Below are 21934 nucleotides of genomic sequence, written 5' to 3'. Positions count from 1 at the left end.
GCATGTACCGAATTAAATTGCCATTTTTAAATTGATGTAGTACCTTTATTACGCATTGTACAAGTTTCTGTTTTACATTTATTGAGAGCAAGTACATTGACTTAAAGTATGCTCAGAAAAACAATGCAAAGAGTTCATGGATTGTATTCATGGCGTAGCTTCTTGCGGATTCCCTTCATGAGGATTTCGACAGGCACTTTCTTGATCGTCCTGGCAGCAGCAATCCACTTTCACTGAAACTCCTGAATGGTTTTCATAGCCTGACCTGTCTTCCTCAAAACGCCTTTCACTCGCGCCCAATAACGCTCGACAGGCCGGCACTGCGGGACGTTAGGTGGGTTTATGTCTTTTTTGACAAATTCGATCCCGTAGTTCATGAACTCTATCGTCGCTTTGGCATAGTGGGCTGGGGCGAGATCAGGCCAGAATATAGTGGGGACATCGTGCTTTCGAATTAGTGGCAGCAGTCGCTTCTGTAAGCACTCTTGGACATAGACCTGCGCGTTCACCGTACCCTTCGTGACAAAAACTGAACTCCTTGGCATCTTTTGTTTTTTGTATGTCCTCATATCTTCTCATTGCTTCGATCTCTGCACCATACCGACGCTTGTGTTGCACTTCATGGAAACATCACCGACCGAAGCACTAGGATTCTTCTTTATGGCACTCACGAACCTTTTGTGAAGTCGAGGGTCACGTGGGCCGTAATGATTTCGATTGTGTGGTTGTTGTTCGATCGACTGAGTCGTAATGTACTGTGTCAGTATGATTTAAACAGTTCTGCGCGGCATTTTCAGGTCCTTTGCAATCAAACTCCACGGTCGACAAGGATTTTGGAGCCATTTGTCGACGACTCATTGACGGCGATCTCTTTCATTCATTGCTGTATCTCTACCCTGCAACATAAAACAATGAAAAATATATCAATTTCTAAGTTAATGTACGTGCTATCAATACATGTAAAACATAAATTTGTACAATCCGCGGCAAAAAACCTGCAACATGAGGATGTAAGTTTATTGTGAAACTACGCCTAACAGCACAGGGAATGAACATAACGTCTAAGTGGAACGAATCACGCCAGGATAAACCTCGGCCTCCTCCCGTGCACATTTATTTTGGAGCAAAAGAATTCGTCATTTCACAATAAACTTATATGCTCATGTTGCAGGTTTTTTGCCACTGATTGTACCATGCGTAGTAAAGGTACTACATCAATTTAAAAATGGCAGATTTAATTCGGTACATGCCTTACTGATATTTGGAGACTTAATATATCCAAAATTGATTGGTTAAATAATGAACAGCTTCCAGAATACACCATGACTAAAAGCTTAAGTTTCAGTTATTGTCTACTTTTTGGATAACTCTGACCTGTGCGTTAAACCTTCTGTCTCCGCTCTTGATTTTGTTATAACCAGACGCTAATGAAGAGCTTCAGCTTCACAGATATTTGTACATTTTTTAAACTTAGTTTTTTTTTTTTTTTCTCACATAAAACTCAAAAATCGGTAATAACTTCTCAAAACATTGGTGATCAATACACACATTAACTCACAACTTGACAGGGTCATATAAAAACAATCTATTTGTATATCCTTCATACAATTTAAAATATTTCGATTCACTTCTCTCCAGTTCACTTGCAGAAATACAATAATCTGATTGGCAGGGCGCAAAATTTCATAGTAAAATGCACTCGCCAATCCAAAAATGTTGGTCGCCGGTATCTCTCACGTACAAATTATGCGACCTCCTCCCCCCCTCCTTCCCAAGGGCCTTGGGTTTGACAAAGAAAGATATTACGTCAGGGCATAAAATTCCAAAACCAGAAAATTAGTTTCAGGATAATCAATTTTGAATTGGGTAGTTCATATACATGTTTAAAAATATCTTACTTTACATTTATGTAATGCTCCGAAGGGGCGAATTACAACGTTGTGAAGACTTATCTTTCCATGTCCATTGTGAAAACTTCACATTCAGTGTTTTCTCTCACTCAATGACAATTATTTTGGTGGGAAACAAAAACTGCGCAGCCTTGTGAGTTTAGGCGGAAACCATTCTTACTGAACACTGGTCGCCAGCTCTACATTTCTAGTCGCCAATTGCGACCGGAAATTTTGCGCCCTGCGATTGGGATTTCCAGGTTACACGATAGGTAAATGCTAATTAATTTTAACAAAATGTGCTAGATTATACAGGGTGTCTATCGGTCACGAATGTCACGAAAAAGTCACGAAATCAGAAAACGGTCATGAAAGTCACGAAAAAATCAAGAAATTTAACTTTTGGGTCACGATTTTTTTTTTTTTAACTGTACAAATGTAAGTACAGATTGGAAAATTTCGTTCTATAAAACGTCAAAATTCACCACCAAAAATGTCTATGGTCGGCTTTAGACGCTACTAAATCGCAAGCAAAGTACGTTTCTATCGCATGGATGAAAATTCGGCCTAATTCGCACCTAAATTTGCTCTTAAAAATGTTAGGAAATTTTATGATTTGGTGAAGTAAAGGTCACGAAAAAGTCACGAAATTTCATTTTGGAATTTTAGTAGACACCCTGTTATATCTGATTTTCGTGTAGCGGTGATTTACATCTGATACAAAGAGTCATTTAATGGTAAGTAGATAGAAGGTAACAAGTATTCATATATGTATGTTGAAGGGATTAACATTACTTTTTTTGTAATTACAGAGAACTTGGAATGCAAGAAGCAATGTGGGCCCAGAAACAGGGAGATGCGTCATCAATGCAAGAGAGAGTGAAAGAATTGGAAAAAGAAGTAGAAAATGTAAAGTAAGTACTTGAATTACTATCTAATATCTACTGTAGATAGTATTCTAATCCAATATGAGATGACTTAATATCTAGTATGCGATAAAATGTGATTGCTTTCAGACTGGCGTATATTATGGAACAGGAGAATCCTATACAAACGCTTTGTTATTGATAAGCTATACTATACTGTACTAATTCCAGAAAAAAACATGAATGAAGGTGCTGTACCACTAACAATTGATTCATACCAAAGTTCATGTAAATGGAACATTTAAATTTAGGCATTTACTACTTTCTGTCATACAAGTGACGACGTGTGCTGCTCTTTGCCTTATTTGTAACAGCAATCAACTTCAGAGAACTGTACATTTTGCAGAAGTAGTATGTGCTTTCTTTGACGCGGGATGAACGCCAATTTCATGTCACTGTCATCTAGCTGCTGAAGTCACAATTAGCGATTCTGACAAGAAATATATGAAAATATTTTGAGCTACTGATCTTTGGATATCAATTTTATAAAAAAAATATTCAAACAGCTATTAATTTTATGGCATCTTAAAATCAGGAATTGTTTTTGTATAATTTTCCATGCTTAACACATTTGGCTTAACACTGATAGATCGTGCTACCAGTAAACAGTCGGTGGAAGATTTCCCGTTGTGTTTTATTCTGAGTAGCGATAGCGTTAGTTACTTCAAATCGTAATCATAGCCTAATATTAGGAATATTTTCTAGTTCGTTTTTGGGAGGAGGAAAATATCACTGATTGTAAGCACTTCGGCTGTCCAAGCATTTTGATTGAAGGTGGAATGGAAAAAAGTTTTTTTCGAAGAAACTGCTTGCTAGAGTTAACATCAACTCGTGTTAACTATGTCACTATGCAATTAGCAGATAAGGAAGAAAACGAATGCTGTATTATTAGCGATTGATTGACTGAAGCTTTATGTCCCTTTTAAGCAACGAGGCTACATGGGATAGGACACACTCCGTAAACTGACATAGGAATCACTAGTTGCATTTGTATCCAAGGTAACGTCTTCACTGGGAATTAGTTTCGGAACCGAGGCACTGTTTTCTAAATGATTGGGGTTCTATCTGAGCAGATAACACTTAAAACAAAACATAACAAATCAAAAAAACTCTTTCTGGTGAAAAAATTGAAATTTTATAGACATTTCAAAGCTGAATTCAAATTAGTGTTTAGTTTTTCAGATTTTAATTTATTTGGACATTTTCACATAATAGTAGACATAGTGTTTATGTAGTAATAGATATATTGACTGAAAGTCAAGAAGGAACCTACAACATTTAGAAAGTAACAAAAGGTAATATTTGACACTGTTCACCAAGTGGTGGGGTCAGTTACGATCGGCGACTGCTCTCCTTCCATTTAAACACTCCACCATTCGAGCGGGTACTCACTTCAAGATAAACCTTTCTAACCCCATATGATACGGTACGAACATGAATGTATAAATGAAGCATAAACAGGTTCTTTGAAAAAACAATAAAAAAATAAATGAAACGAAAACGTAATCTGGTCCCATTTCAGTAAGATGTTAACGATGCTTGAGTAATATATATATTTTACTCAAGCATCGTAAACATCTTACTGAAATGGGACCAGATTACGATTTCGTTTCATTTTTTAATTTTTTTAAAGAACCTGTTTATGCTATATATATATATATATATATATATATATATATATAGATAGATAGATAGATAGATAGATATAGCTACCCTGTCAGTAGTATACGGGGAGCAGTAGGAAGCGCTTGTTTGCAGAGCAACCTTGAACCTTTGAGGAGAGAATTCCGCTCTCAGTCGGGTTTAATGTGTGAGCAGCGGTTGAAGACAGGTGTTCAATAGTGTTGCTGGAAGAATGGCAAATGTAAAAATTGAGCAGAGCATTAACTTAAATTTTTTGTGGAATTAAAAAAATCACCGAAGGAATGAGTGTGTGAAACTGTTGCAGGATGTGTGTTGTGATAATACGGTGTCACGTATGAGTGTGTTTGGCATAAACGCTTCAGCGAGGGGCGCGAGAAATTTGATGATTATGAAAGACCGGGTCGACCTGTCACAGCAATAATAGAGGAATATGTGGCAAAAGTGACTGACATTACCCGGAAAGATCGCAGGCTCAACAGTCAAATGATACCAGAGGTGGTGAGTATAGGTAAAGAATCACCTCACGCAGGAGCAAAAGGACTTCAGGAAGCACATTTGCAGTGATACAATGGAACGCCTGGAAGCAGAACCAGACTTGTTAACGAAAATTATCACTGGTGACGAGACGCGGATCTTTTGGTGTGATCCTGAAACGAAAAGGCAATCTTTACACTGAAAAACTCTCTTATCACCTCGAATGAAAAAGGCATGCAAGAACAAATCAAAAATGAAGGCATGCTCATTGTGTTCTTTATCAATGGCCTGTTCCTGATTGAATGGGTACCATCAGGTCAGAAAGCGAATTAAGCAGTATTATCAGCAGGTTTAGTTGAAGCTCTGAGAACACGTGAAAAACAAAAGGCCCCTCTTGTGGAAGAACAGTAAATAGATTGCAGTTCTTCGCATACTGCTTCGACCGTTAAGCATTTTCTAACAGTTAAGAAGACTCCAGTGTTTGAACACACATTGTTCGCCGGACTTGGCACCGTGTGTTTCTTCTTCTTCTTCTTCTTCTTCTTTTTTTTCCGAAAGTGAAATCCATCCTCAGGAGAACTCATTCTCAGACTGTGGAAGAGCTGAAGCAAAAACGGCAGCGGTACTCAAGACGGTGACACCTAAAGATTTCCACAACTGCTTCCAACAACGAAAACTTCGTATGCAAACGTGTATAGAGAGAAACAGGGAGTATGTTACAAGGCACCCGTACCGTTATTTATTTATTTATTTATTTATTTATTTTTAGCTAGACCTCGTGCAATTAGGGCCCCGGAGATATATTTCTTAATGCTTTAAGTTACGTTAAATATTGCTCCTTAATTTAACTTATGAGCACAGAATGAGTCCACCATACAGTTTCGAAAACAACTGAAAGTAATTTAAGGTGCTGCTCTATCATTTGAACAAAACATATTTACCTAAGATAAAGCATGAATCTAATATACGCCTTACTTTAGTAAAACGCAAACGGGGTCCACTAGAAGTTACAAAAGTATTTAATAATATTTTAAATTTTAGGAGGGCCCAATTTTCATATTTTTCTAGGGAAGGCGGACTTAATATTTTTCTAAGGGGCAAATGTTAATTCTTGTCTCGCCTTCCGCCAAGAACAATTCCAAGTTATCGCGCCTGTGCTCACATATGTATTCATTTTTTAGCAGTTATTCTAAAGGAATATTTATAAAGAGTAGACAGAATTTGAACAGAACGTCTTATTTCTTCATTTCGTACTGACTCTCTTTATCCCGACTTATAGCCCATCAATACTCTACTAACATCATGGACTTTATACCATTTCTCCATGGTAATTATATCTTTATAAAATCTGTCCCCGTGATTGGCCGATGCATCACTGCAACTGTCTGGAAAGAAGCCCAGATGTGAATGCCTGAAATGTATTTTCCAAGACATGCTGCATCATAAATCTTTTGTAAGCTTTGATCACTTGATTCAGAAATTCTTTGTATTGGAGTCTCTTCTACTTCCAAGAAAGTTTTTTGATACTTATTGTAATTTACTCATGCTCACTTTTCGTTATCTGTTCAGGGAGCATGGTAGCTCAGTGGTAGATTGCATACCTCTGGTGCGTAGAGTCCCTGGTTTGATTCCCGGGCAAGTAAGCGTGTGGTCCGTGGGTTTTCTTGAAGTACTTCCTCCGACATTCTCGTTCCACCAGTTCTTCCATCATCATTTACTTTCCTTAATCACCATCTCCCTTAGCTTAACGTGGGACGTTAAACTGAAATATTTTATTCCATTTTCATTTCTTTCTATGTTAGATGTGTTTTAAAACTTTTGATTTTGGTGAGGTTGTCGATTGTCAGAACCCACAAATACATCATCCTCAGTTTTAAAGTTTAATAGACTAGGAAATTTGTCAGCATGTTATGCAAACCCTCATTCTGTACTTACAGATTCAGTGCTTACTTCCGTAGGGCAGAATCGGTAAGAAATATCGAAAAGTTGTTTTTTCGAAACATTCATCGTCACAAGAATGAGTTTTATTTCAACTTCTTTATATTTGTTGAAATCGGATCTGCTAAAAATGTACGGTTTTTCGGTTACAACACTGATCACATAATGGATAAAATGGAAATCGATTTGATATAGGTTCAGTACCGCTACAATATGTTTCACTTCCGACTTTATTCCTTCATTGCAACCGAAAGTGATAGACGCCAATTAACATTTTCGGTTCAATGTTAATATCATAGAACAAAAACAATAAGAGAGAGCAATTAATCTTTTATATGAATTCAGCATTCGAGAAAGAGGTTCTATCTTCGATCTTATTCCTCTATTGTAAAAGAAAGTTACAGATGTGCTACCTGAAGTTCGAGTATTGAATTCGCATAGTTTACGTAAATTATTTCTCTAAGATATTATTTATTTATTCTCTTTTCTTAAAAAAGAGAGAGAATGAAGGAACGTATAAACTGTGACTGTGCCACTAATTATTATCATTTAACTTTCACAATCCGAGAAAGCTTGTCGTTGGAGAGAGAGTACGATCCTGAACTCCAAGTTAGCCTTAAAACTTCCTTATACAACGACATAACATAAATACACTGATTAGTCATGAGATGTTTACTGTACGCCAGTCCCATAATCTACCTAATAGATTCAGTTACCAAATATGATCCAACTGAGCCTCAAATACACATTATCATAATTAGAGACAGAGATTTCACCTAAGAGAGAACGTGCAATATATTTCTAGAGTTCATTATCCATCTTGATTTGTTTTCAATCCAACATGATTTGTTTGCACAGAATCTAATTAGCAATATATATTCAATATATAGACATATGCCATTATTCACTAAAATTACGAATCCGTAGCCTTGAAACCTCATTTCCAACAATTTGGAAACTCACTTAATTTGTTTCTTTCTTTTTTTCAAATCAGTTACATTTTATTGAGACAATCCTGTACTTGATAACATACAATTCTCTGTGTCCTGTTTTCATAATTCCATTGTAACGAGTGTGTCATTGTTTGAATGAACTAAACAGTTGGTGTTTGCAACGACCTAGTTCGGAGTAAACATACCCTTAAAACACTGGAATTCTCATAAGTATGTGTAATACCGTAAATAACTTAGGTTAACCGGTACTTTCTCTTGCTTTATTGGTATACTTTTTTTCTGTTTTTCCCTCAGGTCACAGAATGAAACACTAAAGAAAGAAATCCTAGACCAGGAGAGAGGATTAAAAAGTCAGATATCAGCTCTCGAGAAGAAGGCTCATGAAAATTGGGTATGTCTTTAATACAGTTTTTTTTTTAAGGTATACGAAGGTTACCGCAAAAGTCATGTCAACTTTTATTTATTTATTTATTTGTTTATTTATTTAATTATTAAATTGGGAACGAAACAAGAAATCCTTAAATATGCAAGTGTAAGATTAGTACATATGTAAATGTTACATGTAGGGAGTTGGATGACCATACATGTACAAAAGTATATCTCCATCAGGATACAGCACAAGAAAATAAGTATAACGAATCATTCATTCCATACGTATTTTACCTCGAATTACAGCATTACAAACCATTACAAGTACATGTTCAATTATGTGTGTGTGTGCAGAATCTTCTTACGCGATTGGAGTGGGAAGTACTCGAACATCTAACATATTCGCCAGACTTAATCACCTGGCAATTTTGACCTCATACCGAAACTGAAAGAGCCATTACGTGGAACACACTTTCGAATACTTGAAGACATTGTCACAACAGTGAGTTGTAAAATCAGAACATTACCTTGTGGTGATGCCACGAGTATTCAGCGCCTTCCACATCGTTGGCAATGTGTGGTGTATTTTGTGGGAGACTACTTCGTAGGATTCTAGATGCCACTTGCATGTGTTTTTGGTCTTTACGCATAACTGTAATTACACTTGTAATGGTTTGTAATGTTGTAATTGGAGATAAAACACGTACGAAGGATTCGATGTTCTCGTTTTTCTCGTGCTGTTTCCTGATGGAGATACGTATATGTTCATCCCACTTCCTACGTGTAACATTCACATATGTACAACCTTCCATTTCCGTATTTCAGAATTTCTTGCTTCGTTCGTTGAAGATTCTGCAACATTTTCGTTTTTTAAAAAATGTTGCCATAACTTTTGTGGTAACCCTCGTGCTACTCGTATATTATAGAATGGAACTGGGATATGAGTTTGTTTCAGATTAGTTTTTGAAAGTTCTATTATGCTAAAAAGCAGATATGTAAATATCATAAATAAATTTGTAAAATTTAAGTCAGGCTTCCTTCAGCATTATTAATTTGTAATACTTTCCCTTAAATTACAAGTTCTCTTTCTTTTCAGGTACAATAGTTTCAATGTGTCATCCCAGGAAAACGTGTTGAGTATCTGAACCCTATCTCTTTCGAGATTATATTACAAATAATAATTTCGTATTAAAGTAGACCAATTCGAATTTGAATGATCTCTACAAAAGTATTGTCTTCATTGAAAAGTAACTTTAGGAAATACATAGTAGTTCCTTTTTTATACCTACTTTGTCATCTATACGTAATACTATTAATTGTACACTTCTTTTTTTAACTTCTAGGTATACCATAGTTTCTGTCTCGTACGTAGGGATGACATCTTTGGACTTTATTATTATTATTATTATTATTATTATTATTATTATTATTATTATTATTATTATTATTATTATTATTATTATTATACATAATAAATCCCTAGTCAGGTAGAATTAAATTATTCAGTGTTATTTCTGTCACTAAATAGATACTAGCGTTGATTTGATTAAGAAAAGAAGTGTACGACAAATCTTCTTTTCCATTCAGGTTACTAAGATAATTGAAACGTCGAGTTGGCATTATTAAGATTGAGGCGAGAATTTAGAATTAATGAGGATAAGATAAAAAAAGATACAAAAAACTATATCAGAAATATATATATACCACTAGTTATGTCGTCCTCGCTGTTTCTTTAGTGACCGCCGCATTACTTCTGTCCTCATTAATGTTAACAATGTATTTATCAGAAACTCGACAGTTCAAGTTGTTACTATATTGAAAAGCGAATTGTTTTGTTTGCTAAAAATGTAGATTCTTGAACGGCTTATGTAATAGTGAATATATTGTTGCATAACAAGGCGAGTAAGAACTAACGTAGAAGGGAATATTATACGTTTATCTGCTTCTGTAGTGTTTATACAATTAAAATACTTACGTGGTAGTTATGAACAAAAGCTCGTTGATTAGACTAAAGAACTAAAGATCATGGCAGTAATAAAACGTGCCTACGCTCGGATAAATTTCTAATTACGCTTTTTATACTAATTTGAGGGTGGTAGATTCAATGAAGCTATTTTAAAACATATCTATCCTTGGTATCACAGGAGAAGTGACCTCAAAGTTCGGATCTTTGAGGTCTACTTTTGGTAATAGTAAATTTGTTCGCGTTTCGATACATTTCGAATTGTACTTATTATTCTAATTTGCAGATCCTGAATCCAATGGAACTGTTTTTAAATATATCCGTCCATAGAGAAATTACCCAAATTTGAGATCAGGTTTCTAGACACCTTATGGACACGTATATTTAAAAATAGTTCAGTTGGATTCAGCATCCACAAAGTAATGTAAAAGTCGCAATTAGGAACATATTCATTTTTCAAGTGGCATGATCGTTAGTTCTTTCAATATGCAGCTTTCAAGTCTAGAATGACTCATCAACAGTGTAGAGGGAAGTGCAGAAAAGAACGAAAATACTAGAAACAAGAGCTTCTTCGTATGTCACTGTCAGCCATACTAATGTTTGAAATATTTTAGATTATATTATTGTGACGCAGTGAATATGTTGTACTTAACATTTTCTATTATTTCATTCTAGCTTGCTGCAAGGCAGGCAGAGAGGAAACTAGATGAAGCGAAACGAGAAGCAGGGCAACTAAGAAATCGGTAAGAATTCCATTCATTTACTTTTGCAAGATGGAACTAGAGACTTGTATTGTTTTGATAAAAATAAATGTAATCTTGTTCGTGATCGCATCAGGGCCAAACGACTGAACCGATTGATATGCATTTTTAACATAGTACCTACCTCGAACTAGTTTTTATCATGTAACTCATTCAGATAGGGAGTTTACATAGTAAGGGAGGCAGCGGTAGTTCATTATTACACGTCATAAAATATTTTCCATTGTTTCTAACGTACGAAGAAACAAACTTAGACGGAAAATCAAATATGCTATGTCTAATGACAAGCTTAGAATGGCGGGGAAGAGAAACTTACATGGAAGCAGTTAGGTAACGAGGGAGATGAGTGAACATATTTAGGACTATGGACGAACTGGTTTCTTACCAATCTACGACGATTGAAATACACATCTGAAGGAGGGGAAGGGTCATATACATCTTTCAGATATTTTCCATAACCTATTTTCTCCGTACGAAGAACAGGCGTGTATCTAGTTCATTATACAATGTTCTTCCAAATGTGAATTAAAGATAAGTAAATAGTTAATGTAAAATGAAAGAATTTAATAGTTTTTTTTTTTCATGGACATTAGTAATATATACATAGAGGGATAATTTTTATTTATACAGTGTATCCGGATGGAAATATATCAATCAAAAATTTTAATAACTCGGGAGCCAATAGTGATAGAATCGTCCGGATTCATTTCTCGAAAAGAGAAAAGAATAGAATTTTATATCCATCGCATTAAAAAAAAAATCACTCAACTCATCTTCCATGTGTGCTCCTTTTGTTGCGTGGCAAACATCAAGGCGGTACTCAACCTTTCTCCGGGTGTTGCGTAACATTTGAAGTGTCACAATCATCCATACTGCTTTGTCTTAGATCATTCAAATCTTGAACTGGGGTCTGGTTCGCAAAAGTCTTCACATTTCCCCCAAAGAAGAAAGTCCAAGGGGTCAAGTTGGGATCTCGGGGACCGTTGAATGGGATCTCCCTTTCCAATCCAGTTGTTCTGGAAATGGTTATCCAGAGATTATCTCACGCAACGGACATAATAGGGAGGAGCCTCGTCTTATTGGAACATATATCCCTATGGTATGCGAGGTATAGCATTTTTTTTTTAGCATTGCCAGGTTGCTCCTATAATTGTAGCCTCTTCAAAGCAGAATGGGCCTATTACAAAATTTTCAGTGAACGTGCACTACACGCTTAACTTTGGGCTGTTGCGTTCATGTTCCACAAACTGATGTGGATTTTCCTCACCCCATATCCGTCAGTTGTGCTTATGCACCTCATGACGTATGGAAGGTGGCTTTGTCAGGATAAGCTACCCTGTTTAAGGAAATCATTGTCCTCATTAATATACGATAGCATTTCAACAACGAATTCATATCTGCAAGGCTTGTCATTAAACTGAAGTTTTGAACAAGCTCTAGCTTGTAGTCTCTGAGCCGTAACCTTTTGTACACGATATCATGCACAGTCGAACGCGGTATTTACAGTTGTGTACTCACACGCTTTATCGATTTGCGTTGACTTCGCTGAAAGGCTTCCCGAACTGTCTCCACTTCTTCATTCACGTTTTTTCAAGGCCGTTCTTGCTCAACAAAGCCAGTTTCCAGCAATTGTGTGTGCCATCTAACAATGCAATGACGGTCTGGTAATTCCTGTCTGCATTGTTGTTAAAATTTCCCCTGTGCGGTTACAGGGGGTTACGAACAGTAAAGGACGCCATTTTGCTTACGAGTATTGCGTATGCTTGAAGTCCTGTTGCGTTCAAATTGTCTAGTGGGCATAAAATTCTATTCTTTCTTCTTTCCAAGAAACAAAACCGGACAATTCTGTCACTATTGGTTATCGGACAATTTCCTTATTAGTACACCTTTTATCCGAACACACTATAAAATAGCTATTCAATATCAATTTTTAGAAGTAGCTGTGAAACAAAAGCTAGCTAAAATTTATTTCCAATTACAGGCTTACAGTAGTTGAGAAGAATGCAGCAAATCCAGTTCAAAATACAGACGAAGCGAGGCAAAGTAAGTATTTATTTTTTCTTCTTTCGTAGCCTAAGATAAAGATAAGATTTGTCATAAATTGTTTTATTTTTTTTGCCAAATGTTCAGGTATTGTACGTGTCTATCATTAAAGTGATTTAAATTTAATATTTTGCAAGCTAGTTCTGTTGATAAGAGCCGAGGTGGTGTAATCGGTTAAGGTATTTACCACCCAACAAGGCCCACAGTGAGGGATTTTGTTCGTTCTGTTGTTGTTCCATATCAGCCTGTATAAAAAAATTAAGATGATTTTTTCTTTAGTTTAACGTCCTACAATTATGCTCTTTAGGCAACAGGAGACGGATGATTCACGAAAATGAATGATTGTAAAATTAAATTTTTTTGTGCTCTTCCACTGGGAATCGAACCCGGAATCATGTGCACCAACCAGCCTCTGTAAAATGGGTACCTGGTGAAACGAAAGGTAGGAGTGTGGTCCAGAATATGCCCTTTCATGTATGTGCTGAAACCTGGAATGTGTGGAGCTATCAAGTTGTTATGACCTGACCTATCCTATGACCTGTCCTGAATCAGTGTCTTCCTTTACATTTTTAGTTCTGTTCTTAAATCTATTATAGTATTCGTACATCCTTTCTCCATAAATTGTACAATATTATTAGCGTGTAATGAAAAAAGTCCAAACATAAGATGTATACCAGTCGATAGTTGTAATCGAGCTGAACAAAATGATATGGATGAGTGTAAAAGTTCATGCGTAGTTTTCGAAGAAGTGAAGAAAAAAATAATTTGTTTGTAAATCTAACACTTGATGCTGTACGAAAACACGCTACCTGTAAGATGAAATTGGTATTTGAAGTATATTATGCTTTTCATTATGACACTATGAAAATGACGTACGTAGTATAGTTAATATCACTATCGTTAATCTGAAACTACAATATCTATTGTAATAAAATAAAATTGAAATTGATGCATGTTCCAATCGATAGATAATATCACACTGGATAACATGACATATTTCTGGTGGTGCTAACAAGTAAGTCATTTGGGTTCAGTATTAATTGTGAGTTTTTATTCTTCTACAAAATATTAATATTTGTGTATTGTATATGTTTAAAAAAATTAGCAAACAGTATCTGCTGCTGTTTGTATTCACGTAACGGTACTCATATTCCTAACAATGGCACAAATGCTCATAAGAGTTGCGTACATACTGAAGTAGATCATTGTATGAAACTAGTTTCAAATTAGTCAAAAGCTATCGACCGATTTGTATTCCTGGTGATGCGCATCGTAAATGTAATGTCTGATGGTAGTGGAGGTGGGATTAAACAGGTATATTTCTAATCCTGTTTTATTAGGTATGACATAATACCTTTAGTAAGCAATTGTCTTCTCACATCACTGAAAATTACCCAGTACACACAAGTTGGTTTATAGTTTTCGTATGAGGATATCCTTGGAATAAGAACTAAGGATGTTTATAAATTTTTACACCGTATTTTAATATTTGTGAAATGCGGCAATAATTAGAGAACAGTATTTAAAATGTTAAAAGAGGTATTTTATTTTGCTGTAAAATCCTATAATTTAAACCAGTCATTATTAGTGCTCTCTAAACATTCTTTCTTGTTAACTGATATTTATTCGGTAATTGTGACGCTGTAGAATTTTATGATGTACTGATCAGCGATGAAGAACATCATCTAAAAGTCGAAAACACTGATGATAGTATTGTCAAAACTGTAAAAACTGGGTTTCCATATCCTTTAGGCTACATCGCCACAAATAGAATTAAAAATCTAATTTCTTGTAAACCAAATTTCAGATACGTAAATTTTGAAGAGCTCTGAAAATGTTTACAGTTGTGTCTTTAAACAGTCCTTAAACAATATGAGATAGAAATGGGTTAGGAACGCTCAAGTTACGTATTCAAAGCTTCGTCTCAAAAAATGGTGCTACAAAAAACAGACCAGCAGCAGCGTCAAAGCCAATACACTCCGTTCTAAGGTAGTGGTTAAACAGAAGTGATACCGTACTTCATGAAAATTTTATTTCCGTGAGTGAACGAAACTACGTTGGTCACTTTCGATGCTCGGGTTTGTCTTGTATACTTACATTTGCTTCTTAGCCAGAAATACATGAATGGTATATCTTGTTCTGTATAACAATGTGTCAGTTGTTTTTGTTGTATCCTTTCCTTAGATTCACTTTCCCATCTGTGTCATCCACCTTTATCCTGTCATGTACCGCTTTCTGGATGTCCCTGCTTTCCTTGCTTTGTATGGAGATATCAGCTATCCTTCAGTATTCTTCCTGAAAGGGAATTCATCGAAAGATTTAATTGTTTCCCACCATTTCATGTATTGGATACACTAGGTTTGTATCACTTAAACGTGATTTCGTAATTCGATATTTGAATCTTTCTAGTGTAACTTAGTAGTCTTTCACTAAGCTATATAGACATTGAGAAACTGTGTGTATAATCATATGTTTAAAATGTTTCTAATTACCGTTTAAATGACATACTGAAGTAGGTCATTGTATGAAACTAGTTTCAAATTAGTCAAAAGCTATCGACCAGTTTGTATTCCTGGTGATACTACACCATAGTTCGTAAGGCATATTTATCAGTACGAAAATACGAGGATATTGTGTAGGTAAAAGCATGACTTTTGAAAGAAAATTTACAAATGTTTCGTTCTTTCGTTATTATCGACAAAAGAAAATAGCATATTTCATATATAAAGTATAGTACATATAAAATATTACTTTCCTTCATCGCAGACTCTTCAGTTCCATGCATAAGCAGAATAAGAAAGAAAAATGACAAATGGGCCTCCGAAAGTTACACCCATCTGAGTGACACCAACCAAAAGATACTACCCACGAATCTGAGGCTGAAAGGTAGGGGTGTTCGGAATTCGATTTCGTATTCCGGAATTCGGAATTCATCTAATTCCGGAATGTTCCGGAATTTCGGAATTCAGGAACGTTTCGAAATTCCGGAATGTTCCGAAATTCCGGAATGATCCGAAATTCCGGAACGTTTCGGAATTCCGGAATGTTTCGAAATTCCGGAATGTTCCGAAATTCCGGAACGGTTTGAAATTCCGGAATGTTCCGAAATTCCGGAATGTTCCGAAATTCCGTAACATTCCAAAAGTTTGGAATTGTGGAATGCTCAAAAGTATGAATTTCGGAACTGTTTTCAAGACTGAAATTTTGAAGCTCACTGTTGATTCTGGAATCGTAATATTAATATTAGTTCGAAGTTTGAATATAAAAATTCGAAACAGTTCTGAGGCAATGGTTCTTAAACATTGTTACAAGGCTTTAATCCCACAAATTTACTCGCAAATACTTTCTCGTTTTCACTTTGGTATCTATGGAATATAGTAGCAACATGTCTTAAACAGTTATGCATTCTGGTATTTACAATTATTGGAATAAAGTACAGCATTTTATCTTTATCTTTTACATTTTTTTTTCAATCATTGCCATTTTGTATTTTGAAGTACCAACAAGGAAACAATTTACATGTTTGGCATTTTAATTCCAAAATATTTGTTTTACTATTAACCCATTATCAGCCATTGTCCCTTTTTTGGGACGGTTTACTTTACTATTTTTTGAAAGTGTTTGGAAAGATATTCTTCCAATATTTCATTTCCTCTCATTTGTTCACAGTCTCTTCTGCATGATACAGAATTCACCTATTAAATTCCCTGCTTTTAGTCGACTTTATATCTCAAACAGTTATGAATAAACACACTTTATGACATTAACAACGATACAAGTGTTTGGCTGGTAATGGGTTAAGCAAACAATACAAGAGCACACGAAACATTTGTAGTCATGTCATTTGGAATTATATTAATGAACTTTTAATCTAAAGTACAAGGAGTACACATGAGTAATACATAATTGTGAAAATTTTGACAACTGAAACCCTGAAATGGTATTACTGATGCTACCTGAGACGTCATCAAATAATGCAACAAAAATGTAAATGTAAATTACTATTGAAAGAAAAAGCAAAATTTCTGTGCTACAAAATAATACTGTTAGAGAACAATGATGTGAATAAAATATTATAAGAGCATGTATTAAATGTCAATTTTCATATAAATGCCCAGATGATTTTTGTAAAAATTAGGGTAAAGTATACTTTAGACGATATTAGACAAGGCAATTAAGTATGCAAAATTAGGAGACATGCATTCAAATTATTTCCTGTAATAAAAATTAGAATTCAACTTTCCATGGTAGATTGCATATGTTCTATCTCCGAACAAGGTGAAACACGTGCAATTTACTATGGAAAGTTGAATTCTAATTTTTATTACACGAAATAATTTGAACGCATGACTTTTAGCATGCAAGATTGCATAGAAAATTGCATCGCATAAAATGGGTTTTAGGGACTTTTAGCTTAACAAACTTCTTTTATCTCATTGGTCTTTTTTATCTGATTTATTTGAGAAATCAGGAGAAAGAAAGTTTTCAACTTTTCTACTCAAAGAAAGTAAGACATCAATTTTTGTAAAGATCAATTTACGCGAAGTACGAATAGTTTTTGATACAAATTAATTATTTCGTAAGAGCTAAATATGAACATTAGGCTAATACTTTTAATGTGAATATTAACATTTACGAAATGATTTCTTTCATTTTTAACTTCTACCATCGCTACTCACAATTTCGGGTATACTAATTGAACATTTACCTTTCTTGTTGTTAGTTAGTCATTGGTGCAGACCCTTTCATCTGAATGCATAACTAGCCTTCATATTGCAGCTTTGTATGAAAATGTACATATTCTGTTGGCTTGTATCAATGTAATTGTTTAAAGAAAGTAACATGCTTTTACATCAGAATTTCACAATATAACCGCCACCAGGTTATAGAAGTATTTTTTGTGGACGCCCTGTATATTTCGTGAAGACAGTGATTATTATTTTCGATTTGTACTTTATTCTGCAACGCACATAAGTTCTTTCTTTGGTGGGAATTGCTTCTTTCCCACACAATTGGACAAAGAAGTCTTTCATCGTTTTTTCATATATATATTTAAACATTGCTTTTGCTGAGAACATTTCAGTTAGTGACTAACCATTTCAGTGTTTCTCCCTGACTTATTATATGCACAGTATATATCCTATAGTTATTGGGAACTGAATTAAGTGCTTTCGTTAATCGCTTATGGAAACATTACAATAGATTAGAGAAATACGGGCTGACCAGATGTCCCAGTAGCCGAAGTGGCACCAACTGCGTTGTATTCCAGCCCGTTATCTGTACTTTCTCACGCCAGTGTTATCGCCGCGTCTAGTGCATTATAGGCAGTTGACTAAAATTAACATAAATTGTTTTCCGTATTCTGTTTGTATGTGCATACAGGTGAGTAACTGAGTAATTTTTGAAATGAACTGCCAACACTTTTCTGTTGACCATTGCAACCCGTAGCTTGAGCTTGGAGGCTCAGAGAGTTTGACTCCAGGTCTGGAAGATGCAACCACGCATCTCGCGTTGAACTTCAAACATAAGTTGTGTTAAGGGGCACAAGCTATTTAGCCGGTGAAGGACGATTTCTTACGGCTAGCCCCAATCAGTGAAATCCCAGGTCCTCAGACCTTGTGCGTTTAAAAAGTTATATACGCGCCCACCAATATCAGTATCCCACTGGGCAGATCTTTTTTTCGAAGATTCACCTTTACGCTGCAGGACTGTTCAGCGTAACAACTGGATTCATCGTGGGACGATCCAGACAACTTTTCCCCAGTGCTAATCCCCCAAGTGTGTTAATGGTGTGAGCGAAGAATTTATAGTGATATCTGAATTATAATCATATATATATAAAGGGCTATATTTCCCGTAAAGGGCAAAACGTAATTTCAGCGGCAAACTTTATTAGTGTCCAGTGTTGTGTTCATTTCTCTTCGTTATTTTTTTTTTCAAAATAGTGTTCTAATAAATAAGTATAGTGTCATTTAACCCAGTGTGTTTTCGTTGTATGTATGAATGGTGTTTGTGTGCGTTATGGTCTGGATGACCGTCTGATCGTCCGTGAGGTTTTCGAGACGAGACACCCGAACCTCTCGGCGCCTAATGCTCATCTCATTATTGAGACCGACGAGCTTTTTGGGGAAACAGTTTGTAATCTTCTTTGGAGAGGCCTTCGTCGTCCTGTCCAGGTAAGTTAAAGTATCAGGAGTATACTTATTGGTAATACCACGAGCCAAGGACAGCGAACAGAACCACGCCGGTTACAAATAAATAGCTGCCCGAACATGGACCACGACCTCTAGTTGGTTACAAATAAATGGACGCCCGAACAGCGACTCGAACTACAGGCGGTTACATATAAATGGCGCCCGAACAGGGACCCGAATCGAGACCGTTGGTGCTCGAATATACATTTAAGATTAATATTTTAATATATCATTTCTCTTTCAGCTCAGGAACCAGTAATCTGAAAAAAAAAAAAAAAACTTCTCTTTCAGGTGATTTTAATAATATGTTTTGTGATAGCATATTTTATTTTAATTGTATGTTTTAAGCTTTATCTTGTTCAAGATGACATACAACGAAGCAGATTTGTTTACTAAGATAGCTTCAGTTTTTCAAAAGCATTTAGATAGGTTAGAAGGAAAGCTAGATCAAAATAATGAAAAAATTGAGAGATACATAAAGGAAAGTAAAGTTGATTTTAAAGAGAATTGTGCTCGCTTGAAAGAGAATCTCGTTGAGTCAAAGAGTGGATTAGGTCAGAAGGTAGACGCTTTACGGGATGTGTTTCGTGAAAATAGTCAGCAAATAAATACAGAAAACAAAGCACCGGAATGTGAACCCCAGTTACAGTCAGATGTTCCTACTGGATACGAAACACCGGAATTTGAGCCTCAGTTAGTGACTGATATTCCTAGCGTAAACAAAACATTGGAATTGGAACCTGAGCTAGAGACTAACATTGCTAATGAAAAGGAAACACAGAAATCTGAATTCCAACCAGAGACAGGTAGTCTAAACCAACCTCATAACAAATCTGGCAACGATTTTATCTATTCAGAATCTAGTGACGCCGCTTGTAGTAGAAGTAGTGAAATCCACGAACATATGATTGTAGACGACAGAGGTCGTAAGCGCACAAGAATAACTACCACAAACCACAGAGAGAAAAGGCGCAAACGAGATTACAGTTATAGCAATAGGCAAAGATACGCAGACCGGAGCGTAAACAATACAAAATTTAAAGGGAATCAGAACCAAGACCGCACTCGAAAAGGTAGTAACAGAAAGAGAAGGAGTTGTAAATCACGGCCGGGTTATCACATACTAGACAGGAACCGCAATTTGTGTGACATTAAGCATAGATTTGTACGGAGAGGTAACCATCGTAGAAATAGACAAACAAACCGTAATTATCAAAGCAGAAACAGTAATCATAGAAAAAAAAAAAAGGAAACCAAGACTTTGTGTGTTGATACAATTTTTTCTCCTAGGAGAGCGACGCATTTCTAAGCGATAAACATGTATTCATTTTCTTTCTTTTTTGCTTTTAGTTGTGGATAAAACACCTGGACACAAAAAGAAGAACTATGCATTTCTTTTAAACTCATTTTTGCTTCCAGCTTTTAACTGTTCGGCAAAGAACAGATAACACGTTTTTCTTTATTTTGATAAGATAATCGCTGCATTTTCGATCACCTGTTAATGTCGACGAATAACGGACGGTATACAGCTGATTCATTCTTTTCTTTTTCTGTCTTTGCTCCGTGTAGCAGTTCACACCTCAGTCAGCTGTGTATGAGTGTTGCAAACCTTATCATTGATTTACTATTAGTTTAATGTTATTAATTTTTTCTTGTTTTCATTTCAGATGTTTGAATTTAGATCTTTTAGTAAATAATTAACGTAATCACATACGTAGGGAGATTGCATTTATCCAAAAGCAATTTGAACTAGTGGCGCAGTTCCGTATTCCTAGCTAGTGGGAAGATGTTTTGGCGTTATAACATATTTTTATTGAATGTTTTAAATTTTAAATCTTTTTAGAATCCCTTCCCACTTTCCAAATTCTTAAACATGTTATCATACGTATGACTCACAATTAGTTTGATTTCCTTTTAAGAAAAGGAGAATGTATGGATAAGAAACTTTTAGTTGTTAGTTACGTATATATTTCTGTATTTGTAAATGAAACTTAGTATGTAATCTCATGCGTAGAATATGAAACTTTACATTTATAATCAATGTTAAATTTCTTTTCAGTGTTAATCTTAGATTTTCGTTTTCATTTTGAAGTGTTTACTGTAATTTTGTTGAACCTCATTTACGTCATTTACCCGATTTTGACTTATTTGAATTTCCAGGATGTGACATGATATATTTTGTTCGAAGAGATAAGTTTAGAACGGAAAGTAGGCTAAGCCTTAAACAAGTGATAACAGACATTTCCTTGTTGGTAATAGAGTGTGCAGGAATGTCGTGTGAATAGTATAATTCTCCGAACGAAAGCAGTAATCTTTTTATTGTAGAAGGAACTATATGAACAGATATTCTGATGGTGAACGGTCGTTTTTCCCCTCATATTAATATATATGCGGAAATATGTTTAACTTCTATATTTTCTTGTAATTTCTAATTAACTTTTTTTTTTCGTCTTCTCTAGACCACTGAACGACCGTAGGGAAACTTCTTCGGGTAGGATATTTTATGGGGATAAAGATAAATATTTTTTTCAGGGAGGCAATTTTTCCTGGAATTGCAGATCTGTTGCAAAAATGGATGTGGCTAATCCATTGGATATTCCATAGCTAACTGTATTTTCGCCATCAATCGCAAAATATAGTTTTTCATTTCTCTTCTTCCTTTATGGTACCCGTAACTAAGCATGCGTATTCTTAGGTTAGATTTTTTTTTAGTATGTTTTAATGTCTAGTAACATTTCAGTGAATATTTTAATGTTTATGAATCGTAACTATATTGTGTA

The 21934-nt window shown here is 35.4% G+C and overlaps 1 protein-coding gene across 4 annotated transcripts in view; it reads left to right on the top strand.

Annotated features, from left to right (window-relative positions):
- The window catches only part of LOC145690338 (uncharacterized), a 175906-nt gene that overhangs the window by 140156 nt on the left and 13816 nt on the right, over positions 1 to 21934 (top strand). For all 4 annotated transcript variants that reach the window (XM_081765134.1, XM_081765133.1, XM_081765132.1 and 1 more), the window contains 4 exons: positions 2702 to 2803; positions 8119 to 8215; positions 10832 to 10899; positions 12899 to 12960. In XM_081765134.1, coding sequence (XP_081621260.1) covers positions 2702 to 2803; positions 8119 to 8215; positions 10832 to 10899; positions 12899 to 12960 — 329 coding nt within the window. The remainder of the gene's footprint in view (positions 1 to 2701; positions 2804 to 8118; positions 8216 to 10831; positions 10900 to 12898; positions 12961 to 21934) is intronic.

The sequence above is a fragment of the Thermobia domestica genome, chromosome 7, assembly GCF_964235325.1.
Source record: "Thermobia domestica chromosome 7, izTheDome1.hap1.1, whole genome shotgun sequence".
NCBI classification, from domain to species: domain Eukaryota; kingdom Metazoa; phylum Arthropoda; class Insecta; order Zygentoma; family Lepismatidae; genus Thermobia; species Thermobia domestica.
Note: the sequence above shows the minus strand (reverse complement) of the source record. Positions and strands in the feature narration are given on the sequence as shown.